A 24,702-nucleotide genomic window follows, 5' to 3' on the forward strand; every position below is an offset into this window, starting at 1 on the left:
CAGAGTGAAGCTGTTGTGAGCTCTGAGAGCTCTGAGAGCCCAGAATCCTGTGTCCACACTAATGTGACTGAAAAGCTGGACACTGTGTGAATACATCAGAATTCACAAATTTGATTCACTTCCATCAATAGATTATTTTCACTCAACTTAAACTATACAAGTAGTGAGGTCATGTTAACTTTGAGGAGAAAAAGCCAACAGGTCTTTGATATCAACATTTCATATCAGAAATCCATATTCATATAAGTCCATATTCCTGTACTATGCTGCTAAGCCTACAACTGACTATTTTCCTACACTTATTATGTTTCTTCTTTGCTGCTAATACATGAATACTCAAAGTATTTTTACATGCTGCAGATTTGTGCAACAGTATCCAGCAGAGGATGTACTTCCTATGGCAGCTGAGGAAAGCCAAGCTTCCAACGCAGATGATGGTGCAGTTCTACACAGGCATCATTGATTCCATCCTCACCTCCTCCATCACCGTGTGGTACACTGGAGCCACAGCCAGGGACAAATAGAGACTACAGCACATTGTGCGCTCTGCTGACGAACAAGTCGGATCAGGCAGAATCAGAACCTCGCACCCCAAGAACAGTTTCTTTCCCTCTGCCGTTAGACTCATGAGCACTTGAAAACTTTAATTACTCATTGTACTGTTCACTTTCTGCATTACATCTGTAATTTTTTTTGCCTGACCCGCCACATTCTATTCGAATGCGTAAGGGTCTGGAATCCGAGTCAGAGCCATTGAATTCGTTGATCCTCAATTTACCTATCCAATCCCAAGCGGAGGTTTTAACGTGTCACACTGACGAGACGGAAGTAGCTTTTCACCCCCGTTCCAAAACATCCAAGATGGCGGACCCGGCTCGTGACCCGGCTCGTGACCCGGCTCGTGACCGAGTGTTTACTTCTGCTCTCGCTTCAGTTTGAACAATCAGGAAAGTCCGCTCTACTTGCCATCATGAACGTGCAGTAGATGCGGTTATACGAAGGGCATCATCGTGATTCAGGAGACATTTTCTACGTTCGGGGACGGATAACGCGGAACACGCCTTGTTGACATGGACTACGTAATATCCGGTTAAGCGTGTCGCGTTATTTGCGTCTCTGGGTTTATGTGATTGGTTCTGTCTCTGCTCTCTAAACTCAGCCCTAGAAATTGAAACGCAGCGGTCGAGCCCCAGACCCACACACAGTTTTGATAAGTAGTCTGCCAAAACGTGTTGGGAACGGCTGGTCAGGCAATACATTTTGTGTATATAGTTAAGTCTATTTTATCTTATTATTAAATTATTTAATGCATGCCTTATTTGATATATCAATTATTATAGTTCATTGCTGTATTTTGCACCTTAACACACAAAACAAGTTCTTATGTTTGTGAATTTTGTTCACTGACAGGTGTAATAAAACTTTTTGATTATGATTTTTTTTCTAATTCTCAACTAACTATTACTAGGCTATAAAACTATTTATTTTTTATATTTATTTATTTTTTACATTATGTTCAGCCCTTGGCCCAGCGTGACCGTCAGAAATATGAGGCCCAAAATGAGTTTGACACCCCATCTTAAAACTGCAGCAAGAGCATTCTTTATGTTACAAACTTGTGATAATGTGTTATAAACTCTCCATTCTGCTTCCTCACACACACCCGGTCCTGTGAACACATCACCCCTGTCCTCCAGACCCTCCCTCAATACATCCAGTTCAAAGTCCTCACCGTCAAAGCCCTCCACAGTCTCGCCCCCTCCTACTTCACTGACCTGCTCCACCACCACACTCCATCCCACTCTCTCCACTCCTCCCAGGCCGACCTTCAGTCCCTCCTGCAGAACCAAGCTCCAAACCTGCGGAGACAGAGCCTTTTCTATTGCTGCCCTCAACCTCTGGAACTCTTTACCACTACAACTCTCCGAGATTTATCCGACCTTCAAACATTCAAGAAAAACCTTAAGAATCACATCTTTAGAACTGCTTTTAATCTTTCACTTCATTTTTATTATTTTATTGATTTATGTTTGTTATCTTTCTGCATTATGTGTTGATCGATGACATGGTCTCACACTCTTGAGTACTCAGCACTATTATTGTGTTTCTTTAGTCATTACAAATCATTTAACTAGTATATTATTATAACTGAAACTATTACAATTTCATGTTTTTAATAATATACATGAAAAAATGATCCTACAGAAACAGTCTTAAGGATGTAACATTTATTACAGTCGATTTATATTCAAACACCATTCAATGCCAGCTTTCTTTTATATCTCACTCCTAGTACCTCATGGCAAGTGCTCACGAACCCTTGGTTGGGAAACACTGGTCTAACAATTTACAATATCCATTATGTCCCTCCTTGCACCTCTTCCCAAGAATTCTCATGAGCTGCTGTCGTATTTAAGGGTCTTTTAAGCTTAAGAACATTTAAGTAAATGGCCACATGGGTGAAAATATGCTGTATTATAACTGTACTACAGCCAAATTGTACTCGAGTATAAATGCATGAAAAAACTGCTGAAAGTAGTTACTTTTTGACACAGCAAAGCAAGTTTATTTATAGAGTCCAATTTATACACAAAGTAATTAAAAGTGCTTCACAAAATGGAAAAATCTCAATATTTACTTTAAAAGAGAAGAGTGCAGGTGAAATATTTTTAGTCATATGGACGGCTAAACAGAACAGATTTTTAGTCTGGACTTGGACATTGTCAATGATTCAGTGTAATCCCTCTTTCATCGAGGAGTGTTCCATTGTCAAAACAATTCTGTTGTATCGTCTGGACTTTTTTCGGAAAAGCAAAACGTTTCAACTCTCATCCAAGAGTCATTCTCACTCTGCAAATCGAGTTTGGGAACTCAGGTTTTATATCCTACTCTGTGTAAGCCCTGCCCACTGGGAACTCCCGATTTTTTAGGGAACACAAATTTTTTAGCAAATATTTTTAGGCAACATGAAATTCCTGTTTATTTTTTTTACACTTTAAGACAAAAACTAAACTAAAACCCTGAGGACAAGATGCTGACACAACAGAGCAATGTAGTTTACTCTAACGCAGTGAAAAAAGTTTTAAAGAGCGGTTACATAGGAGAGACTAAACAACCATCTCACAAGAGGCTTTATCGACACAGAAGACATGCAAATTCAGGACCACAGAGCGTCGTGTATCTTCATCTTAAGACACAAACCACTCTATCAAAGACAGTGAGGTGAAGATTCTAAGCAGGGAGAAAAGATGGTTTGAAAGAAGACTTAAGAAGGCAATCTTTGTTTAAAAGAGAGAATCCCTCTTTAAACCGAAAATGGAGGTTTAATATTCAACCTTCCGGTTGTATGTAATAGTGTTATGAAACCCTGGAGCGGGAAACGCCCCGGGCATTCTGATGCTGTTTGAAGAAGAAGAGTAGTCTCAAATGAAACCAAAAACTCCCTTTTGCAAGATGCTGGCAGGGATACATGGAGCGCCATAATCAGGTGGCTGGCATAGTGTACAGAAACATCTGTGCTGAGTACGAGCTGGAGACCCCAAGGACAAGGTGGGAAACACCTCCAAAGGTGGTGGAGAATGACCGAACCAAGGTCCTCTGAGGCTTCCAGATACAGACAGAATGGTAATGGAGAACCAACCGGACATAGTGATCCGGGAAAAGGAACATGAGAAACTAGAGAAATACCAAGGCCTCAGAGAGGAGCTGGAGAAGGCCTGGAGCGTGAAGGTATCGGTGGTGCCCGTAGTGATCGGAGCACTTGGGGCAGTGACCCCCAAACTGGAGGAATGGCTTGAGCGGATCCCAGGAAAAACATCAGACATCTCAGTCCAGAAAAGTGCAGTGCAGGAACAGCAAAGATACTGCGCAGCACCCTCAAGCTCCAAGGACCCGAGCTTGAAGGGAGATAAATAGAGACCACCCCCGGAGGGTGAGGAAGAGTTTTTATTATATATAATAATAGTTTTTATATATATATATATATATATATATATATATATATATATATATATATATATATATATATATATATATATATATATATATATATATATATATATATTGTTACATTTAACTGCAATCTGTGTTTCTGAGCTCTAACCCATCAGTGTACTTGAAAAATGCTATATAACTCCAGTTACCCTCCAACTGAAAACAAAGTTTGTGCCAGTCCCAAGCCAGGATCACACAGTGGATTGTCAAGTTGAAATGATAATGTGTTGCATTTTCTAACCAAATTGACAGTTCTTTTTGGGGTTGCATTATCTGCTCCCCATATTGTTCCCAACTACTGCCTCCGACATTATACATGCAGAGGGAGCGCTCCACGCAGACAGAGCAGAGAGACCAGTGGTGTGGAAGCCCCGGCTCTGCTCAATACAGCAGCAGAGGCAGAGCAGTGCTGCAATGCGCTCCTCGGAGCATGGCGCTCCACTGAGACACACAGCACAGGCAACAGAGGGTACGGGGCGATACAGTTAGAGAGAGTGGGAGGTGCTGAGGGATACGGCATGGAACAGTCAATAACATACATTGGCTTTATTGCTTTTCACATGGGCTATTAAAAGATAATGTATGTTAACTAATTTTGTATATAAGGTCTATTAGCTGTTCCATAATGCTTTTGTTTTGTGTTAATTAATGTATAGATTGTATGGCTTATTCGTGAGCATTTGCTTGGGGCTTGTTGGTATATGATAAAGGCTATGCGTGGATGCAAATTATTACTCATCCCTATACATTCTGATTGTATTACTTAACAGGATACCAGGCAAGTTACTTAATTATAGCAATCATAGAAGAATGGCTCACTTAGACATATTTAATTAATTATTTCTTATATGTAGCCTAATGGAAAGAAATGACACTGTAACCCCCATTTAGGCTATAAATGATGTCTTTCTGCAAGTTGCTCTGTGCCCTTAAAATGATAGAAACCCCTTTTTTCCGCGGGTAAAGGATCCGTCACCTTCTGAAAAACAGTGAATGAAACTCCACTGAAAGAGCTGCTGCAGCAAGAATCTGCCTGAGCAGTGAGTGACTGGAAGGCTATTAGAGGCAGCGCCGCTCTTCGCTCCTCTTTTGTCCATTGTATTGTGAACAAAGATATTCTCCCACCAGGAGCTGTCAGCGGCCCGGGACACAGAGCCATTTAATCTCACTGTATGACAGGACAAGGGGTATGTATGTATGGCACACGCACACGCACACACACACACACACACACACACACACGCTGACGTTATGAGCGCGCCTGCCTTTCTCGCGAGTCACGCACCAAGAAGGCGAGTGTTGCAGTGGAGTCCGAGTCAAAGAGGGAGACACTGCAGCATCTCCACAGAGCTCAGAGCAGCAGCAGCAGCAGCAGCATCAGCACCAGTCCCGAGCAGTGCAGGTGAGAGGCAAAAAGCCCGGGGAGGAGGAGAGACAGAGACAGAGAGACAGAGAGAGAGAGAGAGAGAGAGAGAGAGAGAGAGAGAGAGAGAGAGAGAGAGAGAGAGAGAGGGAGAGGGGGGGAGAATGCGGGACTCTTCGGAAAACAGACGCATGATCTACACTCGGCACATGTCTCCTGAGTGAGCGCTGCGCAAGGGCCACACTGAGAGCAGAAGCTGGAGGATCTGCGGTGCGGCCGAGGACACTATATTGGGAGAAGACGCGTGCCTTTTGGAGAAGGGATCTTGCAGAAGAAAGTCCGCGCGTAAGTTGCGTGAAGGAATCCGCTGGCTTGGCACGCGGCTTCACTGCGGTGTGTTGGAAACGCGCTCTCGGATCTGAAGGTAAGAGCGGATCACAAGAGAGCGCAAATCCTCAGACTTTTGCGTCTCTCTGCCTCGCACACGCAGCAGATTGACGGGATTTTGTGTGTGTTGCGCTACTGTCCGGAGAGCACGGCACAGTGTTCTTCTGTGCTGCGGTGCTGCATTGCAGTTTCGAACTGTGAAAAAAGCCGCTGTCCCAAATGTGACTGGAATAAAAATAAGTTTCCAAATGACTTAATGAAGAGATAAGCCGACAACGGGACAGTGCTGCAGCTGTGACAAAAGCACAAGAGGAGACGCAGGGGTGGATTAAGCAAAGACTGGCGAATGACTTTCCAATTCTTTCTTCTCACAGCGGAATGTATTTTTTAATTCATGTATTGCACCAGCGCTGTGGTAAAACAAAAGGATTTCTATTGTAGAACTTTGTAAAGGACAAGTTACTGTGCTGGGCAGAGGAGAGGCGGCTGCAGCGGACAAGTGCGGCTGAAGTCCGCGGCGCGAGCGGATAAAAGTCACTCCGCCCACGCTGCAAGGTGCACTCCACACGGGGCACTCCACACGGGACACTCCACACGGGACACTCCACACGGGACACTGCACACGGGACCCTGCACGAGCGCAGACAGGGTGTACTACAGCCACGAGGAGCCATGCAGAGGCTTGGTGCAGTGCCTCCGCGCAGACTCGTGCTGCTGGCGCTGCAGCTGCTGACTCAGCTACGGCTTGCAGACTCAGCTCTCCGGTACCGAGTGGCGGAGGAGGGCCCTCCTGACGTCAAGATCGGGAACGTGGCCGCGGACCTGGGCCTGACTGCGGGCACGGGGAGCGGGGACGTGACGTTTGCCCTGGAAAGTGGTTCTGAATTCTTCAAGATAGACAATGTGACAGGAGAGCTGACTACAGGGCAAAAGCGCATAGACCGGGAAAAACTGCCCCAGTGTCAAATGATCTTTGATGAGAACGAGTGCTTTCTGGACTTTGAGGTGTCAGTGATTGGGCCTCTCCAGAGCTGGGTTGACCTTTTCGAGGGCAGAGTGGTCATCACAGACATCAATGACAACACCCCTTCCTTTCCCTCACCTGTGCTTCAACTCTCTGTGGAGGAGAATCGGCCAATAGGAACTCTGTACCTACTTCCCACTGCCACAGACAGAGACTTTGGCAAAAATGGCATTGACCGATATGAGCTCATCCAAGACGGGGCAGCTGTCCCAACATCCACCAGGCGCACAGTGGGGGGATCCACTAGCACCCGTGTAGAAGGAGACAGAAGAGGCAGAAGTGGAGATACTGCTGGACCCAGAAGCACTGTCTTTGAGCTCCAGGTGGCAGATATACCAGATGGTGAGAAGCAACCACAGCTCATTGTGAAGGGCACATTGGACCGTGAACAAAAAGACTCATATGAACTTTACCTCCGCGTGAGAGATGGGGGAAATCCACCCCGCTCCTCTCAGGCTCTGCTGCGGGTCTCCATCACCGATGTCAATGACAACAGCCCACAGTTCGAGCGCGCTACATACGAGGCTGAGATGGCAGAGAACGCCCCCCCTGGAACACCTGTCCTCCAGGTGAGAGCTGCAGACCGAGACATAGGCGTGAACGGCCAGGTGGAGTACGTGTTTGGGGCTGCCACTGAGTCTGTACGCCGCCTGCTCCGTTTGGATGAAGCTACAGGCTGGCTCAGTGTGCTCCACAGAATAGACAGAGAGGAAGTGGCCCAGCTGAGGTTCACCGTCACGGCAAGAGACAGAGGTCAGCCCCCACGCACTGACCGCACCACTGTCGTCCTGTCTGTCCGCGATGAGAACGACAATGTCCCAAGTGTGGAAATCAGAAAAATTGGAAGAATCCCTGTTCGAGACGGAGCCGCGTTGGTCCCAGAGAACGTCCTGGTGGACACACCTGTAGCGCTGGTGCAGGTGTCAGACAGAGACCAGGGGGAGAACGGCGCCATGACGTGCACTGTGGTGGGAGATGTACCTTTCACCCTAAAGCCAGCTGGAGAGACTGCCCTCCCACCGCTGCCCGCTGATGAAGCCTTTGACAGGTGCGCTCTATTGCACAACACATCGTATAGCAACACATGGGGGTAAAGATGCCAAAATAGTTGTATTCTAAGAGGAGAAAAGGTAAAAGGTAAAAAAAACTTAAATGGTCTGGTTTGTGTTGCGATATTGTCAGGCAAATATGCAAATACGAGTAGTATAAAATTGGCCTGAATCTTATGTTGCAAATGAAACTACTGCACTACATCTAATATTACGACTATTACATGAAAAGCTAATTCAACCGCTCTCAGTTTGTGAAGTAAAAGTAACAAAGTAAATATGGCCCCAACTAGGCTCATAAGATCCTTGAAAGTGGCTCAAAGTTGTTTTCATGCCTGCCAGTCCCATTTCAGTCAACTTAGGTTTGTTTTGGCCTAGCGTTGAAATTGAACACCACAACAACAACACAGTAGTCTGGAAAGGAGAGTAAACTTTGTAGTGCTGTGTTTATGGGCGGAATCTAATCCACCTGCCTGTGCCAACCCACAAGAAGCTCTCCTCCGATCACAGATAAACGGCGCCTCTTCTCTCAAGTAAATGCAGCAGTTTGAGTCTTCATGTTCAATTGTAAAGCTATGTGCCTCTCCCTGAAAGATGCCCTGATTTGATTCGTCACTATAGCTCGGGGCACACCTGAACAATGAGCTGCCTTAATGATGTTGCATTAGTGAAGTTTAATTGGTTTAGACTTTTGTTTTGTGGGGAGAAAATGGAAAATGGTTCCAGCGGGCTTAACATCTCAAACTAGAGAAATGTCAGCAGAGTGTTTATGTGTTTAATGAGTTAGTATTTAAGCATTTAAAGAAAAGTCTAAGCCTACCGTATTTTGTATCTAAGAACTTTCAAACGGCTGATGGATAGTAATGTATTAATTTGAAATACACATCACTGTGATATGTACAGAGATACTACATCTTGTAAATAGTTCTCATTAATTTGATCTGTGTAGCTGTTCACTGCAGATGTAGCGAGGTGTTAATAGTGGCCCACTAATCTGAAAGTAATGAAGCATTCCTGATTTCACCTCAGCTTGGTGTGGAATGTCATACCTGAGGGGCAAAACGCTAACTAATGGCTTTGTGAAAGAAGGTTTCAGTGTGCCATTAAGCACCCATTAATAGTCAATAAAATCCACAAAGGTAGTTTCTTTTGAAGGAATTGCTTTCACTTCAAAAGTCGATCCCACATATACATATGACACATGTGGATTTCAAGTAGTCTCTTTCTACCTTCATGGGCTCTCATTGTGCAATGTAGCACCTACTGAGCCAATACCAACCAAATAAATATATGTTTAAAGGTTTTATACTTCACTACAATGCTATTAAACATTGCCAGAGGTGCAAAGTAACAACGTACAAAAGTAAATTATATAACTAAAAATTATAGATCCATTAAGTTAATTATGCTGCTTCCTTTGAACAAAAATCATTCCTGTTCTTTATCAAGATCACTACATTCTCTCTATTTTTGTATAAAATACTTTTACTTTTCTACTCTAAAAGTAAATTTTTCAACTGATACTTCAATAATTTGACCTAAGTAGATGTGTTATGTGTGTATGTATCTATATCTATTTATATACATATATATATATATATATATATATATATATATATATATATATATTGCTCTTGTATCTGTATTTACTTGGCTAATATATTTTCAAGAATGTTCGCTTCATATAGATTTCAGAGAAAAAGGAGCACTTTAGTTTAAACAAATATTGACCAGACTGCTTTGTATTCAGAATAATAACCCTGCATTCTGTAAACTAGAGTCTTTATTAGAGAACGCTTTTATACTTTTTAATAAGTAAGTAAGTAAAACTTTATTTATAGAGCACCACAAATAAAAATAAGTAATAACTTGTCTTTTGTGGGAGTAGATTGCAAATGCCACAGATGGATAAATAAGTCAAATTAAAAAGTTCTATATAACTTTTATGTCTGCACAGTGAGATGGATGTTTGGTCTATTTAAATTCTAACAGCACATGGTTGAGTGATCTTCTGAAGAGAATGACTTTCAATTGTGATTGCATTTTGTTTTTCAGAAACAAGAAAAAGTACTTCTTACACACTTCTGCCTTACTGGATTATGAGGCCACCAAAGAGTACAGCGTTACAATAGTAGCAGTTGATTCTGGAAGCCCAAGTCTGTCCAGCAATAGCTCATTAACGGTGCGAGTGGTTGATATTAACGATCACGCCCCGACATTCGCCCAAAGTGTCGTAGAGGTCCACTTCGCTGAGAACAACTCACCTGGCGAGAGGGTGATTACCGTCGTAGCTTCTGATGCGGACAGCGGCAAGAATGCAGAGATCGCTTACTCTCTTGACCCTGCCGGAAATGGGCCCTTTTACATAGATCCTGACAACGGAGACATCCGCGCAACCGGAATCCTCGACCGGGAACAACGGGAGCGATACGAACTTCGAGTGATCGCGAAAGACAAGGGAACACCTCCTCTGCAAGGGTCGGCCACGGTCGTAGTCCTGGTGACTGACCGCAACGACAACGCTCCCAAGTTTGTCCAAGAGATTTTCACCTTCTACGTCAAGGAGAATCTTCTCGCAAACAGCCCCGTTGGCATGGTGACAGTCACAGATGCGGACGAGGGTGAAAATGCTGAACTTAGTCTGTTTGTGGAGATGGATGAGGATGAGCAGACGTTAGGAGAGAATGGAGACGGAGAGGATAAGGAACGGCAAGAAGTGTTTTCCATCGAGAACAACACCGGGACCATCTTTTCATCCAATTCGTTTGATCGCGAGAAACTTGCCACTTACACCTTCAGGGTCAGGGCTGTAGACGGAGGGGAGCCACGTCGGACCGCCACTGCCACCGTGTCCTTATTCGTGACCGATGAGAACGACAACGCACCTTCTGTCACATCGCCAGCCAACGAGTCCTACACCCTCCTCCCGCCTGCCAGCAGCGCGCGAACCATCGTCAGAACGGTGACCGCCGTAGACTCAGACACGGGCCCAAACGCTGACCTCCGCTATGCCCTGGTCGGGGGAAACCCTTTCAGGCTGTTTGAGATTGGCCACACCAATGGAGTCATCACCCTGGCCGAGCCTCTGGAACGCCGCCACAGAGGGCTGCACAGGCTGGTGGTCCGGGTTAACGACAGCGGGATCCCCTCGCTCTGCGCCACTGCCCTGGTCCATGTGTTCATCAACGAGACGCTTGCCAATGCTACTCTAGTAGATGTACAGGTAAAGACTCTCATTATCAATGTCAATATATCAACTTAGTGTGTTTCTTTTTACTTAAAGAGCAAATCTCCGTCCATCATGCACATGCTATGGAGATAACAGCCTTTCAATAAATACTGTTACTTTAATTTATTAGGCAGCAATATATAATATATTAAGAACAATATAGCCTATAATGTCTCAATATGTTGAAATAAAACAAAATATAGCCGCAAGCGGCAATGATCGGCCCTCGCTACGCCGCCGCCACGCCGCAAGAGGAGGGGGCGCTAACGCGCCCCAATTGTCCTTTTATTACGCCTACTGCTGAATCTGTGACGCTGTCACATCTTCTCCCCTTTGTTTTACCATCAAAAAGCAATTTTATTTTGAATTCTTGGCAAAATGTGCGGCTTTGCCGCACAGACACCGTGACTCTTTGAATAAAAATGTGGATAACTTTTGATGGTCCACCCCTGAAGATGAGTCTCACCAAATTTCAGGTTAATATGTCTAACGCCCTAAGAGGAGTTTGTGAAAGTCTAAAGTGTAAACATGTTCTGGCGATTTCCCCATTGGAATAACATGGAAGGTTTCGGTCATCGTTACGGCAAAGCCATAACAATTATGACATGGGTCTCGTTGACTTTTTTGATGGGGATGCCAAAATTGAGTTGTGTGTCAAATTTCATATAATTTCGCAAAACTAAATATTTAACCTCCATATAAAATCTGTAGGGGGCGCTGTGGCTCCAAATTAATTTATTTCACTTCAAGTAGGTTTAGGGCAAAGAGTTTAACAACTGATTCTAATTTGACGCAATTCGGACTTTATCTGCGCAAACGGCAGAAATGTTAAATTTGGGAGATTTCTGAAATTCTTGCTACAGTTTGCGGCTTCGCCGCACAGAGACCGTGACAGGTATCAATGTAATTTGGATAACTTTTGATGTCCCACTCCTCAGTAGCATTTTCACCAAATTTCAGCTTTTTAGGGCCAACGCCCTGGGAGGAGTTCGTAAAAGTACGACGTTTGGAAAAACTCCGAAGTCATGTTTAGCCATTTTTGAGGCAATATGGCCGACATTTGGTTGGGCGGACGGCGTTGCCGTAATAATATTTTTTACTTCTCTTGTCACCATCTACCTCTGCGCCAAATTTCATGATTCTACGATCAGATTTTTTTTGGGTCATTTCCCATCTCTCAATGCATTTTTGGTACATTTGGGGGCGCTGACGCGCCAATTTTTTTTATTTTAGAAAAGGGAAATAGCCAGAATGTAGAGAGGCACGATTTTTAGAAGTGTTCAAATTTTTGTGACTTTTCGTCAATGTTCACTGGGTGAAAAATAGGGGGGTTGGTCCCGAGAAGAAGAAAGAAAGAAAGAAAGAATAATATTCCGATACGAAAACAATGTTTCCCATTTTCCAAATATCATAAACTATACATTTTCGGAAAGCGCTCGCGCTTTCCTACCTCATGGTGTGGGTCCCTGGTCACTGACGGGTACTTTCGTTAATTTTGAGTGGGCTCCGCCCACTTTGTGTTTTTGGCCCTCTATACAGTAATAATGTTCATTTTTTGCATTACATGCTTATATGCACGGAACATGCAAGAGATGGGGAACGTATTCGTGAGGTACTTAGCGCAAATGAGTGCTTCATATGGGGATGACGACCGCGAAGCGGTCGTCATCTCAATGTAAAGTGCTCGTTTAGTGCGCACTTTTGCACGGGCTTCGCCCGTTTACAACGGTAATGTTCCATTTTCCTACTACTAATTAGTATGCACGGGGCGTGCATGAGTGAAGGAGTGCGTTAGTGAGTGTTTGGAAGTGGGCGAGCGCTTCGCGCTCGATTTCGTGCGCACTATGTGCGCACTTTCGCAGCCGTGCTTCGCACGGCCTTACGAGATTAATAGGCCTCTCGCCAGCTTGTGGCGCTCGGGCCTAATTATGAGCTGAAATAAGTTAACCAATAATCACAACTAATCAATTATTGAAATGCTTGTTCACAAATTCAGCAATTGAATAATTGTTTTCTGAACAATACACAGACTCCAGAAGAGAAATGTGTAAATTCAATGTTTTAATGTAAAAATACACAATTTGATGAATTGCACTGACCAGTGGCAGCTTGATATGTTCACATAGTCAGCATGCCATCACACCACACACAGGTAAAACATTTGTAGGTAAAACATTTGTTCATATTATTTAACTTACACAGCCAAGTACATTTGTTTTTTTCAAATGAAAACACCCTGACAGGAATGAGACACATTTAATGAATAACAGAAAGTGTTTGATACCTGCAGTCTCGTATTGTTCTGCGGAGCTGGTAATGATAACCAGTAATTGCGGTGATGATACGGCCTTTGAGCTATTCAAATAATGGCCACACCAACGGCACAAAATGCAAGACAATAATGACAACTGATTACAGCTGTTAAAGTGAACTCGTAGGATGATCATTTTGGCAATAGAATAAGAAAAGTGCACCATTTCCCCCGGCGCTGTGTTATAATTTTCTCCCCATTTACCGGAGAAGTAATTGCATCTATGTTTTTACAAAAAACTTTGTTTCTTTCTTTGAAGGCTGCACAATGCTGTAGCGCCTTGGATGATTTTTTTCCCTGCCCATGTGCTCTTGTGCATTTGTATAATGGCTGTGTTTAAAATAACTTAACTTTACTGAAGTGGTTATTTTTCTGGTTCATTTAACTCAGGGCTCCAAGCATTAGGTGTGTGTTGTGTGGTACTGAGCCACCAACAGAGACGGACCTGGCCCCACTTTTATCCCTATAATACGGGCTCAACTAAAGTATACATTTATTTAAAGATTTGATCTGGTAGAGGGCTAAATTAGTGGAAGAAATTAGGTGCGTGTTTTAAGTCTAAATGATGTTAAAATAGACAGTAGGACGTAAGATGAATTGTTGTCTTCAAGTTTTCAAAGTTGCTATGTTATGTGGAAATGTGGTCATATTGTATTATTTTTGGGTGTGTAAAACAAATATAGTAGAAACAATGTCCTGGCATAGGTCAATAATCATTAGTTTTCTGTAATTCTTGTCAGGGCTGATTCAAGTTAAGCCTAGACATTGTCCGTTTATTTGCATGGCTGGAATTCAGATCGCCAAACTCAGTCTCTTGTATAATATTGAAATTATACAAGAGAGATATTATTGAAATGAAGAGCACATACTCAAAAAATTATGATAAAGTTACCACTTAATCAATACAAATAAAGATGACTTAAATATGCATGAATCACTTCCAATACAACGTTGAGAGGTTTAATAATAACAATTAAAATATGGTTAAAAGCTTCTAAAAGTCGATTTTGCATAATACGAGTCCTTTATGTATGTCGATAAATGTACTCGGTCTTTTCAGTATTCATCCATTTGCAACTTGAATGTCTTAAGAAGTTGTAGAAAAAGATTCAGTTGAGAGTTTAGAAAAAACAAGACTCTCATCCAAGAGTCATTGTCAATAAGCGAATTTAGGCTGGGAACTCAGATATTTATTCTATTCTGTGGTTAGTTATTCGCTTATTGACAATGACTCTTGGATGAGAGTCGAAACGTCTTGTTTTTTCTAAACTGAGTCCAAATGACTACAACTGAATCTTTTTCTACAAACACTCCTGGACGAATGAGGGATTACACCGACGTCTTAAGAAGTTGTTATAAACCCATCTAAATTTGCATCTAAACCCCCACAAACAAAGTCAATTAAAGACATCCCAGAAATTCTTCCCCAGCATAAGTCGTCCAGCTCCTTCTAATGAATCAAACCCAGGTCACGTGGCATGTTTAAGTCTGGAAATGCAGACAGTTGATTCTTAAATGACTGCTGAGTTGTAATCTGTCTCCGCGGCCTTGTGGTTGGAGTGTTTGTTTTGCGCTCTGTGGTTTGTAATGCTCCTCGTGGAAAGCTGCTGCAGCCATGTCGCACATCGTCGCTACAAGCAAAGGTCTCCCGGTCTCTGTTTGTTAATGAAACGAGACATTAGGAGTGAGCCCCGTGTGCCTCCTAAAAGCAAAGGAAAAGGTCACATATAAGTCACAAATAGCATCAGAAACACTGTGGCATTCGCAAACAGAGCTTGGGTGGATAAAATGCTTTCACCTTGTTCCTCTTTATAAATGAGGCTGTTCACTTTTTTCGAAGCAGATGAAGGAAAAGTTACTTTAGCATTAAGGTTGGAACAGGATGTACTGAATGTACTTTCCAAATGGGTTGGCAGTTTTTTTATGTTTTTTATGGTTTCGTGGCAACTAGAATGACAAAGCTTGCATTCTGCTAAGGACTGTATAGGTTTATTTACTTTATTTTTTTCATCATTCCTGTAATTCATCTTTAAAGCGATAAATTGTTTTGCGGTTTGTGTTGTTGCATCTTGTACGTACTTTCAACACACTAGTATAGTCTTTGTACTAACCACTGATCGATTCAATTATCATTTGAATTGAGTTATTATTAAGCGCTTGATAAGACTGTTTGTATTTTTATGAAAGTTCTTTACACTTTGCATGTTTTATTACCATGTACATGTAATTATCTTACATCGAGTAGTTTCAGGAGGAAAGTGTGAATAAATAGGTAAAAGGATAGGGTTGGATTTCCAAACAGAAATAACATTAAGATTAATAATACAGCATAAAAGAGACTTAGGAGTGTTGTGAAAGTGCGCAGGAAGTTAGTTGGTGTGAAAGACGAATAGATTTGTACATTTTTCACTTTGGCAACTCTTGAGAACAATTATTGCCAGACTATAAAACTTTCTGCTAGAACACAATTAAGCGTTGGAAAAATGTTTGTTAAAAAAGCATCGAAAGCTGCTAGAAATAATATGTGTACCACTTTCTAGCAATCAGAAAGAAAGCAAAACTCGTGTTGACATAGTACAATAACTGCATACAGCGATTCCACTAGCGACACAGACTCTACCCACAGTATTGCAGCCCACACTGATATGAAAACGATCTTTGATTCGGTGCTCTGTGGATTTTGATTGTCAGGGGGAACTTGGTGTAGTAATTTAGTTGAAATCATTGAGGAGAGAATACCTCCATCTCATAATGAAGTCAAACTGAGTCGTGGATGGGTGCCAGACGTAATTAGGGAAGGGAAACTGCTGCTACCTCTGCAGCACAGCACTGGAAAATGACTCGGGCTCTTTCATTCCGCCAGTACTGCGTGAACCACATGTCGGTTAATTGCTGTAATGACAATGTGACGCTGAAGCCTTTGAGCATAAGGAGGAAGCTGTTGAAAGTGCAGGATTTTTGACTTGTTTATTATTATTTGTAACGCCTTTTATATTAAAGTGCGTGCTGGTAATATTGAAATGATCAGATTTTGAGATAAGTAATGTCTTGAGCAGTGCCAAGAACTGTGATTCTCAGATTGATTTATGATGAAAAATAGTTGTGATTTGCTTGTGACATTTCTATTCTGTAAGAAAATTAATCATAATTACAATGGGAGCATGATATATTTCTAAATGTATTTCTGTCTGGTTAATGTTTTCCAACCAATATTTACATGATCGATTCCAAAATGAATAAAAACTAAAATCCCAGTCCAGACACACTTTACACATTTACGCTTTCCATCCAGGTATCCAAGTGTTCTTGATGGTTCTTGAGGTATTTATTTTTCAATATTAATAATATATCGAAATGTAAATAATATTTTGAAAACTATTTTGAAGATATGCAAAATTTTAATATTGAAAACATAATTTATATATATTTTAAATGCTACAAAAATAAATATTTCTGCAATTTGTTATACATTTTACAGACAATTCACATTTGTCTACTAATCAAACCTCAACTACCAATACATTTAAGGATATTTTAACACATTCTTTTGAAATTACACACTATCGCCTGACTATCATTATTGAGATACTCAAAATATATCAAGCAATATATCTTTTTGTATTTGAATTCTTTCCAACTTTAATCCATTTGTTTCTATTCTCATTCCAGCTACAAGTACAAGAGTATTAAACGGGTTAGGCAAGATTTAGGGCCTGTAAAGATCAGGTCAATATTGTGGTCTTGGGAAATTTTCCATCCGTGCTCTAAGCATCGGCTTGTGCAGTGACATGTGGATAACCAAATCCTTAGAGAAGAGAACAGATATGTGGTGGTGTGAAGCGAAACCCGGGACATAGCTAAAGCTGCTGCATTGAAGATCCCTTTGGGAGTTTTGGGACGCGTACATTGATATATGGGTTTTCTATTCCATATATGAACCGTTCTATACATAGACTGAGCACTCTATATCTCGTGCCTGCAAAAGTTGCTCATACGCCACTTTCCATCTCGAATGAATAGAAGCTCTGTGGACTTTCCACTCTTTCTCTGTGCCTTTTTACACACGCAATACAGCAGACAGGGCAAGGATGTGCTAAGATACAAAGATGCCTTGCAGAATGAGAATGGAAAGCAGAATACTGCAGGCGAGCAAGAACAATGAGGCTGACTGGAAGAGCAGAGTCAGGCAGAGAGAGGTCTGTCCCCGCTATAAAACAATATATGAAACAACCATAACAGAATACACAACCAGTCACTTAAAAACAATAAAAATTCTCCCCGTGATGGATAACAATAAAACAATGAAGCCTTACACAGCACTACTCCTAGCCTGGGATAATGCAATATGCCGAGCTAAAGCCCCTAGTTCTGTACATAACCAATTCTGCTGTGTTTCTGACTCGATCCCTGGGAAAAGAAAATTGAAGTCTTTCTTTTTTTAACCTTGACTTTGTATCTCTTACCTATTCATTCCCGAAGCCTATTACACAGTGCAGCAGCAGGGATTACGTGACTGTATAATAGCTAGTTTTGACAGGTTAAAAGAATTGTCGCGTGGACCGTGAGATGCGGGGGTCAGAGTCGGTGAATGAGATGTCTCCCCGACAGCTCTTGCCTGCTGGTTTGTGTGGGCTTGTGTAGGTAGCAAGTGTATATATATATCACACGCAAGCTCTTGTATAATGAAACGCCCCACATGGTTTCTCTATATTGATTAACTATATTCAGATGCATGACCGGGCCTGTATTAGGGTTAGCATGAACCACCACTGCTGCCTCATTGTCTCCTGCCAGTGTGCTTCCATAGTAAGTAATGGGCCTGCTTAGACTTCAAGCACATCTCCTAGTAATGATCCTTGTATTAGTGCACAGACTTAAAGCATGTGAGGTGACTACATTCATGTATGAGCCTATCCTTCAGTGCAGCTTGTTCTAATCTGCACTTCCTTTCTTTGCCTCGCAGTGGACTCCCAGTATATCTAAATAATATTCAATAAAGTAAGATAGTGGATTTTATATTGCTCAAATTGATTATTTCTTGCAGCAAAGATTGTATGTGAGCAAGGCCTTGGCTATACTTATAGACTCAACACATTGCTAGTCACTGGTTCAATTAGTTTTGCGTCAAAATAAAAGCATATGTATTTGCTGCTACAAAGAATTGCTATAAAGTGACTTGTTGCAGTTCTTGCCAGTTCCAATCACAGATAAATTAGAAGGGTTGTGTCGAGAAGCTCAACCAGCACAAAATGTGTCCGAAATCAACAAGTTTATGTTTCTCCACAGAGACAATAAAGTGTAGCTTACCTCCCCTTAGCAAAATACTGCACAGTAGGAGGCAGATGATTTGCATTGTCAAACAAGAAAGTACAGGAAAAGAAAGACTACGAGATCCACAAAATTGATGCCATAGAATTCACATATTCAAAATGAGCCAGTCATGATTTATCCATTTAAGTGTCAGAGCGAAAAATTGTGATACCAATTGCTCGCCCACTCTGTCGATTACAAAACGCACATTGTTCGTGGATGAAACAGAATGGGAGATGTGGTTGGAAATGCTGTTGCCTGGTTGTTGTCTACATATGAACACTGAGTCTATGTTTTGATGACTTTTCCTCCTTTTCCCTCACTGTTTGGCTTCTTTTACCCATTATTCACTTGAATCAGCTTTAAAAGGTTTAATCCTAGGCTGCCTGGCTGTACCGGTGTGGATGATGTGAGATCACAGGCACAACTTGAAATGTTGCAACTGGGAAGCAAGAGCAATTATATATTTAGTGACACTCTATAAGTCGGGGAATAATGGAGTAGCACCCCCGCCAGCACACACTGATGCCTTTAATTAAGTTGAAGATGCTGTTTGATGTCTTTTTGTGGCTCACACCCACAGTGTCATCCTTTAGTGACTCATTTTCTGCTCTGCTCTCCCCTTTCTATCTGTCTCCCTCCCAGGTGGCCAAGAGTTTGATGACGCCTCTGTCACTGGACATTGCAGGGGACCCAGACAGCGAACGTGCATTAGGAAAGCAAAGGCTTAGTGTAGCTATTGGCGTCCTGGCAGGGGCCGCAGCGGTCATCCTGGTGATCCTTCTTGTTGTCACAGCTCGCCAGTGTGGAGCGCAGGGTAAAAATGGCTATGAGGCCGGTAAGAAGGAGCCAGAGGAGGACTTTTTCAGCCCTCCTGGTTCACAGCCGCAAGGGGCCCGCAGTGGGGGATCAGATCGCGGGCGCAAACCTCGGCGGGACAAGCGCAATGGTAGTGGAGGCGGTACAGCAACAAGCGGTGGAAAGTCAGACCGGTCCATGTACAGTGGTATCGTCACTGTGAACGGGCTGCGACGCCATCCCAATGATGAAGACGAGGAGGACCTGAGCAGTGCGAGTGAGCGCCTGGCGGCCCGGTACTGCGCTATGGATGGGGACCCTGGCAGTCCTCGGATGGGTGGAGGTAGAAGGCACCAGTCTAGTCCAGACCTGGCCCGGCACTACAAATCCAGCTCTCCTCTACCCGCGGTCAACTTGCAGCCACACTCCCCACCGGCCGAGGGCAAGAAACACCAGGCCGTCCAGGAGCTGCCTCCCTCCAACACTTTTGTGGGCAGTGGGGGCTGTGTGGGCAGCGCTGGCTCCAGCAGCAGCAGCAGTGGAGGCAGTGGCAATGCAGATGCAATGTCCCTGGGGTCCGACCAGTGCTCCGAGTACGGCTGCCAGACTGGGAACAAGTACAGCAAACAGGTAAGACTTCCATGAGCTTTCTCATTTTCACTGCTGGTGCTTTGTTTTCTGAAACTAAATGAAACATTTTTGGTGTTGAATAGCGGTAAAATGGCTGGTGTTCTTGGCTACCACCAGTTCAATCCTCAGTCCAGAAAATACAATCTCCCAAAACAAGCACCTAAACTTCCTCCAGTGAATGACAACGAGAGTGACCTGTGTATCTGCACGAATACGCATCACAAAACCTTTAAAAACAGCAGAATGCTTGAGTAGTTAACATTATTTTACAGTGTTGCAGCTAGTACTTCTGCACACACAACTCTAATTCCAACCATCCTCTACTTAATTCCTTTGACAGGTTCCCGTCTGCTCTCTGCCCTCCCACTGCAGTTCCTCTTTTATATTCACACATCTGCTGACATACCATAGCACACTCCCCGTTGCTAACATCCCAACATACATTTTATCTTTACAAAGGAGCTGTCACATGGCCTTAGCTGCGTGTGAGTCCGTGTCATACTCTGGCTACTGCTCCTGCTGGCAGACATGAGGCCTCTGTTAAGCAGGATCTAATACACTGGACGTGACTCACCCCCTGCCCAAGTTGAACAATATGTGAATGTATGTACTGCCTGAATCCTTTTTAGGGAGTCTCTGTGTGAGTAAAATCCCCTGAGGAGGTGTGTTGCACTGAGGACACAAACCGAGTGGGCGAGTCATCACCTCCAACTGTGAAAATGGTCATTTTCTGTGCCTGTTTCTCTAGTCAAGCTGTTTTCCCTTTCGTATTTAACATATATGGGGATTCTCAATTTTGTATGTTTAATGAATGCTCAAACTTTGATGTTTGTTTTGTTGTAAACCCAGAATCCTGTTGCCAAGCACAGAGATTGTCACCCGCTTAGAGCAACACTATCTTCAAATCATGTGTCGGTTTGTGATAAATGAACTCGTAATTGTATGAACTGCCTCTTCCTAACGCTTTGAAACTAATTACTATCATTTTATATCTCTGAAGCTCACCCATAGGCCATACATCACTCTACACTACAGCCTCGATTGAAGTACCAACTGGAACAAAACAAGTCTCTCTCATGATGGGATGGGACAGTAAACATTACTATTGTTTATCGCAATTAGACAATATTTGTTTGTGGTACATTTTCTTTAATTGGGCTTCTAGGTCATTTTTGTTTTCACAAAGAACCATTCTGTAATGGAACTTCATAATATTTGGGTCTGTTAATTAATCGCTATTATTTTGGCCACAATAATTGTGACACGAAATTTCTATATCATCCAACACAGTCTAATGTTTACAATTCATAAATGGGCTTTAAACTATTTTAAAATATTGAAGTAAAAACGTTAAAAGTACGGTTATTGCTAAAAGTAACTGGAATATGGTTGATTTATTTCTCAATATAACATTAAGAGTTATGACATGCACTACACTTTTATCTGTTAGGGTTGAAGACAAGGCGAGCAGACAGAAAGGCAGACATAAAGTAAAAGTCACATAGTGTTGCTCAAACTGGCCTGCACAAACACATAGATGGCATCTATCACAGTAGACACCCTGACGCAGCAGGGTCTCTCAAGTCCATGGGGAGCGTTCCTGAGAGTGCGCTTTGAGTGACAGCGTGACATTCTTAAAGAGCCGGCGTCTCATTTCCTTGACAGACAGCTCCCCCATTTATCTATCCCATTCGCTGGTGAAAAAGTGCTGATGTGGTCATTAAAGAGGAAGGAGAGAGGAGCTTCTTAGGCTAATCAATTCATACATAGAGTCTCTGATCCCGCCCCAACACATACTTCGACACACACGCACCCGTACGTACACACTCCAGAGGTTAATCCATTACGGAGTCAATCCTCTTAATCTGCCGCTCTAAGGCAGAGAAAATGCTTACTTGGGGAGTTTTCTCTTCATGCTTATGTGCACACAAAACATGCCAACTCACATACGGAAAGACCTCGAGACACTCTGACAGCGTAATGAATTATTGATCACACGGGGTAATTAACTCCTCTGTGGTGCCCCATCTTGTCCCGCCTCCACCTGAGCCCACACCTCCAAAATATCACCGCATCGTTCTATATGCGGCAGTAAATAGGACTTTGGGTGCTCATGTGTGACTGTGGTGTCAGGATTTGTTAACACAAAATGTTTGAGCAGTTTTGTGTCGGAGGTGGGTGTCTGTCACTTAACAGAGTGCTTATTTCTCTATAAATGTGTGCATTGCAGAGATAGACTACCAGCCGTAATGGGTGATAGTGAGCAAGAGCCAAATGTAGGAAGTAGGACGCTCTCAGAATTTGGAGTAGCATGAGATGAGGAGTGGATGAGAATTATAAGAGGTTAGGAGGGGTGGAAGGCTGGAACGAAGGGGAGAAGTTTGAATTTCAAAGCTTTTTAGTGGGTCAGAGAAAACTCCCCTCATGAAAAAAGCGTTGATCAGTCAAGTCAGCACATCATCAGAACAACTGGCCTGCTCTAAATTGCCTTTCCTTTCACCACCGCAAACCATCTGCCTCCTAGTGTGCAGTTATTTACATATTCATTTGGCATAGATCTAAAACAAATGTCCATCCGGGCATAACTTAAGACAAGTTTGGGAGTAGAACAAATAATACACTGGCTAGGGATTATTTTTTCCATGTATCTGTTGAGTTATTACTACATAAAATGACCTAAGAGTAAATTGTAGATAGATTTGTCAAAGATTTTACAGTGTATACAAACTAGCTTCAGTTTCTGCCAACTATTGTCATGCAGGGTGGTGCAGATTTGCATTGACTATTGATTATAGCTCAAACCGCCTTTCCAAAGCTTTTCACTAACTTATAACAGGCACAGATGGTTATTAATCTAACAAATGGAAGCTCAAAATCACTTAAACTGATTTAATTCTGATTATTTGGGCTGTTAGTGCATGTTTCTATTGGAGTTTAAATTTGTTTACATTAGCAAATCGAATCAATATAGCGGCAGGTTGCAAAAAACAATGCAAACAAATGAACTAAAGGCAAAAATATGTACTAGTCTCATACCGTGAATAAGATTGTAACAATATAATGTAATTTTGAACACATAATGTTTTTTTTGTCATATTACTTTTGAAAAAGTTTAACATTATTCATAGTATCATAATGTTTTTTGGCATCTCAGTATCAACTCCAGACATTTAACAATTTAAAACTCTTCTCTCATTTCAGCAAATGTAGATTTATGTGGCTTTTCTGACACGACCCAACAGGTTTTAGAACAGGTATTATTTGGACAGGTCCAAATAATACTCGAAAAGTGAGCAATTATTTTCATTCTGATACATTCCCCTCCATTTGTCTTTGTCTGAGAATGGCACAAAGAAGACTACATTGGCCTGTAACCCACTTTGGATGGATTAATCCTCCTCAAAATTTTATTTGGGGGGGGAAATGGGCGGCTAATGAAAACTCGGCAGCGACAAGAAGGCACAAGAGAGCCAAGAGACTGATGATAAAGAGCCTCAGTCAACATTGTGAGTGTTTTAAATCCAACTTGGTTGCAGTGGAGAGTAAAACGGAAGGAAGAGCTAGAGATGGGCAGGAGGAGACAAGAGAAAGGAGTGATAGTGAGTGAGGGGACATGCTCTCCCGAGAGCAAGAGGAAGATAAAAGGTTAGCCAAAGGGAGAGTGGAGATGTGTGTTTTGGTGCGTGCCACTAAAAAGACACTGTTTCACAATGGGAGATGAAAGACAAAGATGTTGAATGTGTGAGAGTGCCATATCACTGCTCATTTATTCAGTGACGGGGAACCGTGCGTAAATCGGATGACAGTGAAATCATGTTTTTAGATAATGTACCGTATTTGCTTTGAGTTTATTCAGAACAAATGCTTGCAAATGGGGTGCATTATGCTGCCTAACCAAGTGCTTCCAATGTGAGAAATATGACATTCATTATTCCTAGTCTCTTCGATTGAAGTAGTGGAAAAATATCAGTAAACCAGTGTGTGTAAACCACTATCAATGTTTTGGGGGAAATAAAAAGTGCCGGTTTATGCTCATAATTCAAATCTATTTATTGTATTTGCAATTCATACCAAAACACCACAAAACACAGGCATGGGTTCATGGTGGCAGAGCGGATAGAGCTCTTGCCTCCCAATAACTGATCTACTTGTGGGTTTGATTCCTGGGGCAGACCCATCTCATGATCTATCTGGGTGGAGTCCTTGTCCATGTCCAACCTTCAACTGTAAATTGCCCTAGAGACTGAACTGTTGTCTTTGTGTCTATGTGTTAACCCTGCGACGAGCTGTACCAGGATGTACCCCGCCTAAGGCCCAAAGTCACTGGAATAGGCTCCAGTCACCTGTGACCCCTAAATGGAAAAGCAGTAGAAAAAAATAATGAAGGACCCAAACATTCTACCTACACAGTGAAAAAGTATCACAGACAATGGAATAATGGAGTTAAACTAGTTTTTCCCCTCGAAGAGAGAATATTTTGGAGGATCTGGGACAACCAATGTCATTAAAACAAGCATATATCTTAGCAGTAATCGTCACTATTACAGTTAACAGATTTGTTTGCCTATCTAAGTTAGGAATACTTGCCATGTGAGACTAAGCTTAGGG

The 24,702-nt window shown here is 42.4% G+C and overlaps 2 protein-coding genes across 2 annotated transcripts in view; both read left to right on the forward strand.

Annotated features, from left to right (window-relative positions):
- Positions 1–12,333, forward strand: part of LOC140377950 (uncharacterized) — a 294,609-nt gene extending 282,276 nt beyond the window's left edge. Inside the window, exon 13 of the transcript XR_011930142.1 lies at positions 12,323–12,333. The gene's annotated coding sequence lies outside the window, so the exon portion shown is untranslated. The remainder of the gene's footprint in view (positions 1–12,322) is intronic.
- The window catches only part of pcdh7a (protocadherin 7a), a 58,671-nt gene continuing 40,337 nt past the window's right edge, over positions 6,369–24,702 (forward strand). The window contains exons 1-3 of the mRNA XM_072463574.1: positions 6,369–7,815; positions 9,872–11,039; positions 19,312–20,094. Of these exons, the coding sequence (XP_072319675.1) occupies positions 6,416–7,815; positions 9,872–11,039; positions 19,312–20,094 (3,351 nt within the window). The 5' untranslated portion in view covers positions 6,369–6,415. The remainder of the gene's footprint in view (positions 7,816–9,871; positions 11,040–19,311; positions 20,095–24,702) is intronic.

The sequence above is a fragment of the Eucyclogobius newberryi genome, unplaced genomic scaffold (assembly GCF_026437365.1).
Source record: "Eucyclogobius newberryi isolate DKJ021-1_F unplaced genomic scaffold, fEucNew1.0.hap1 SCAF_4, whole genome shotgun sequence".
NCBI lineage: Eukaryota > Metazoa > Chordata > Actinopteri > Gobiiformes > Gobiidae > Eucyclogobius > Eucyclogobius newberryi.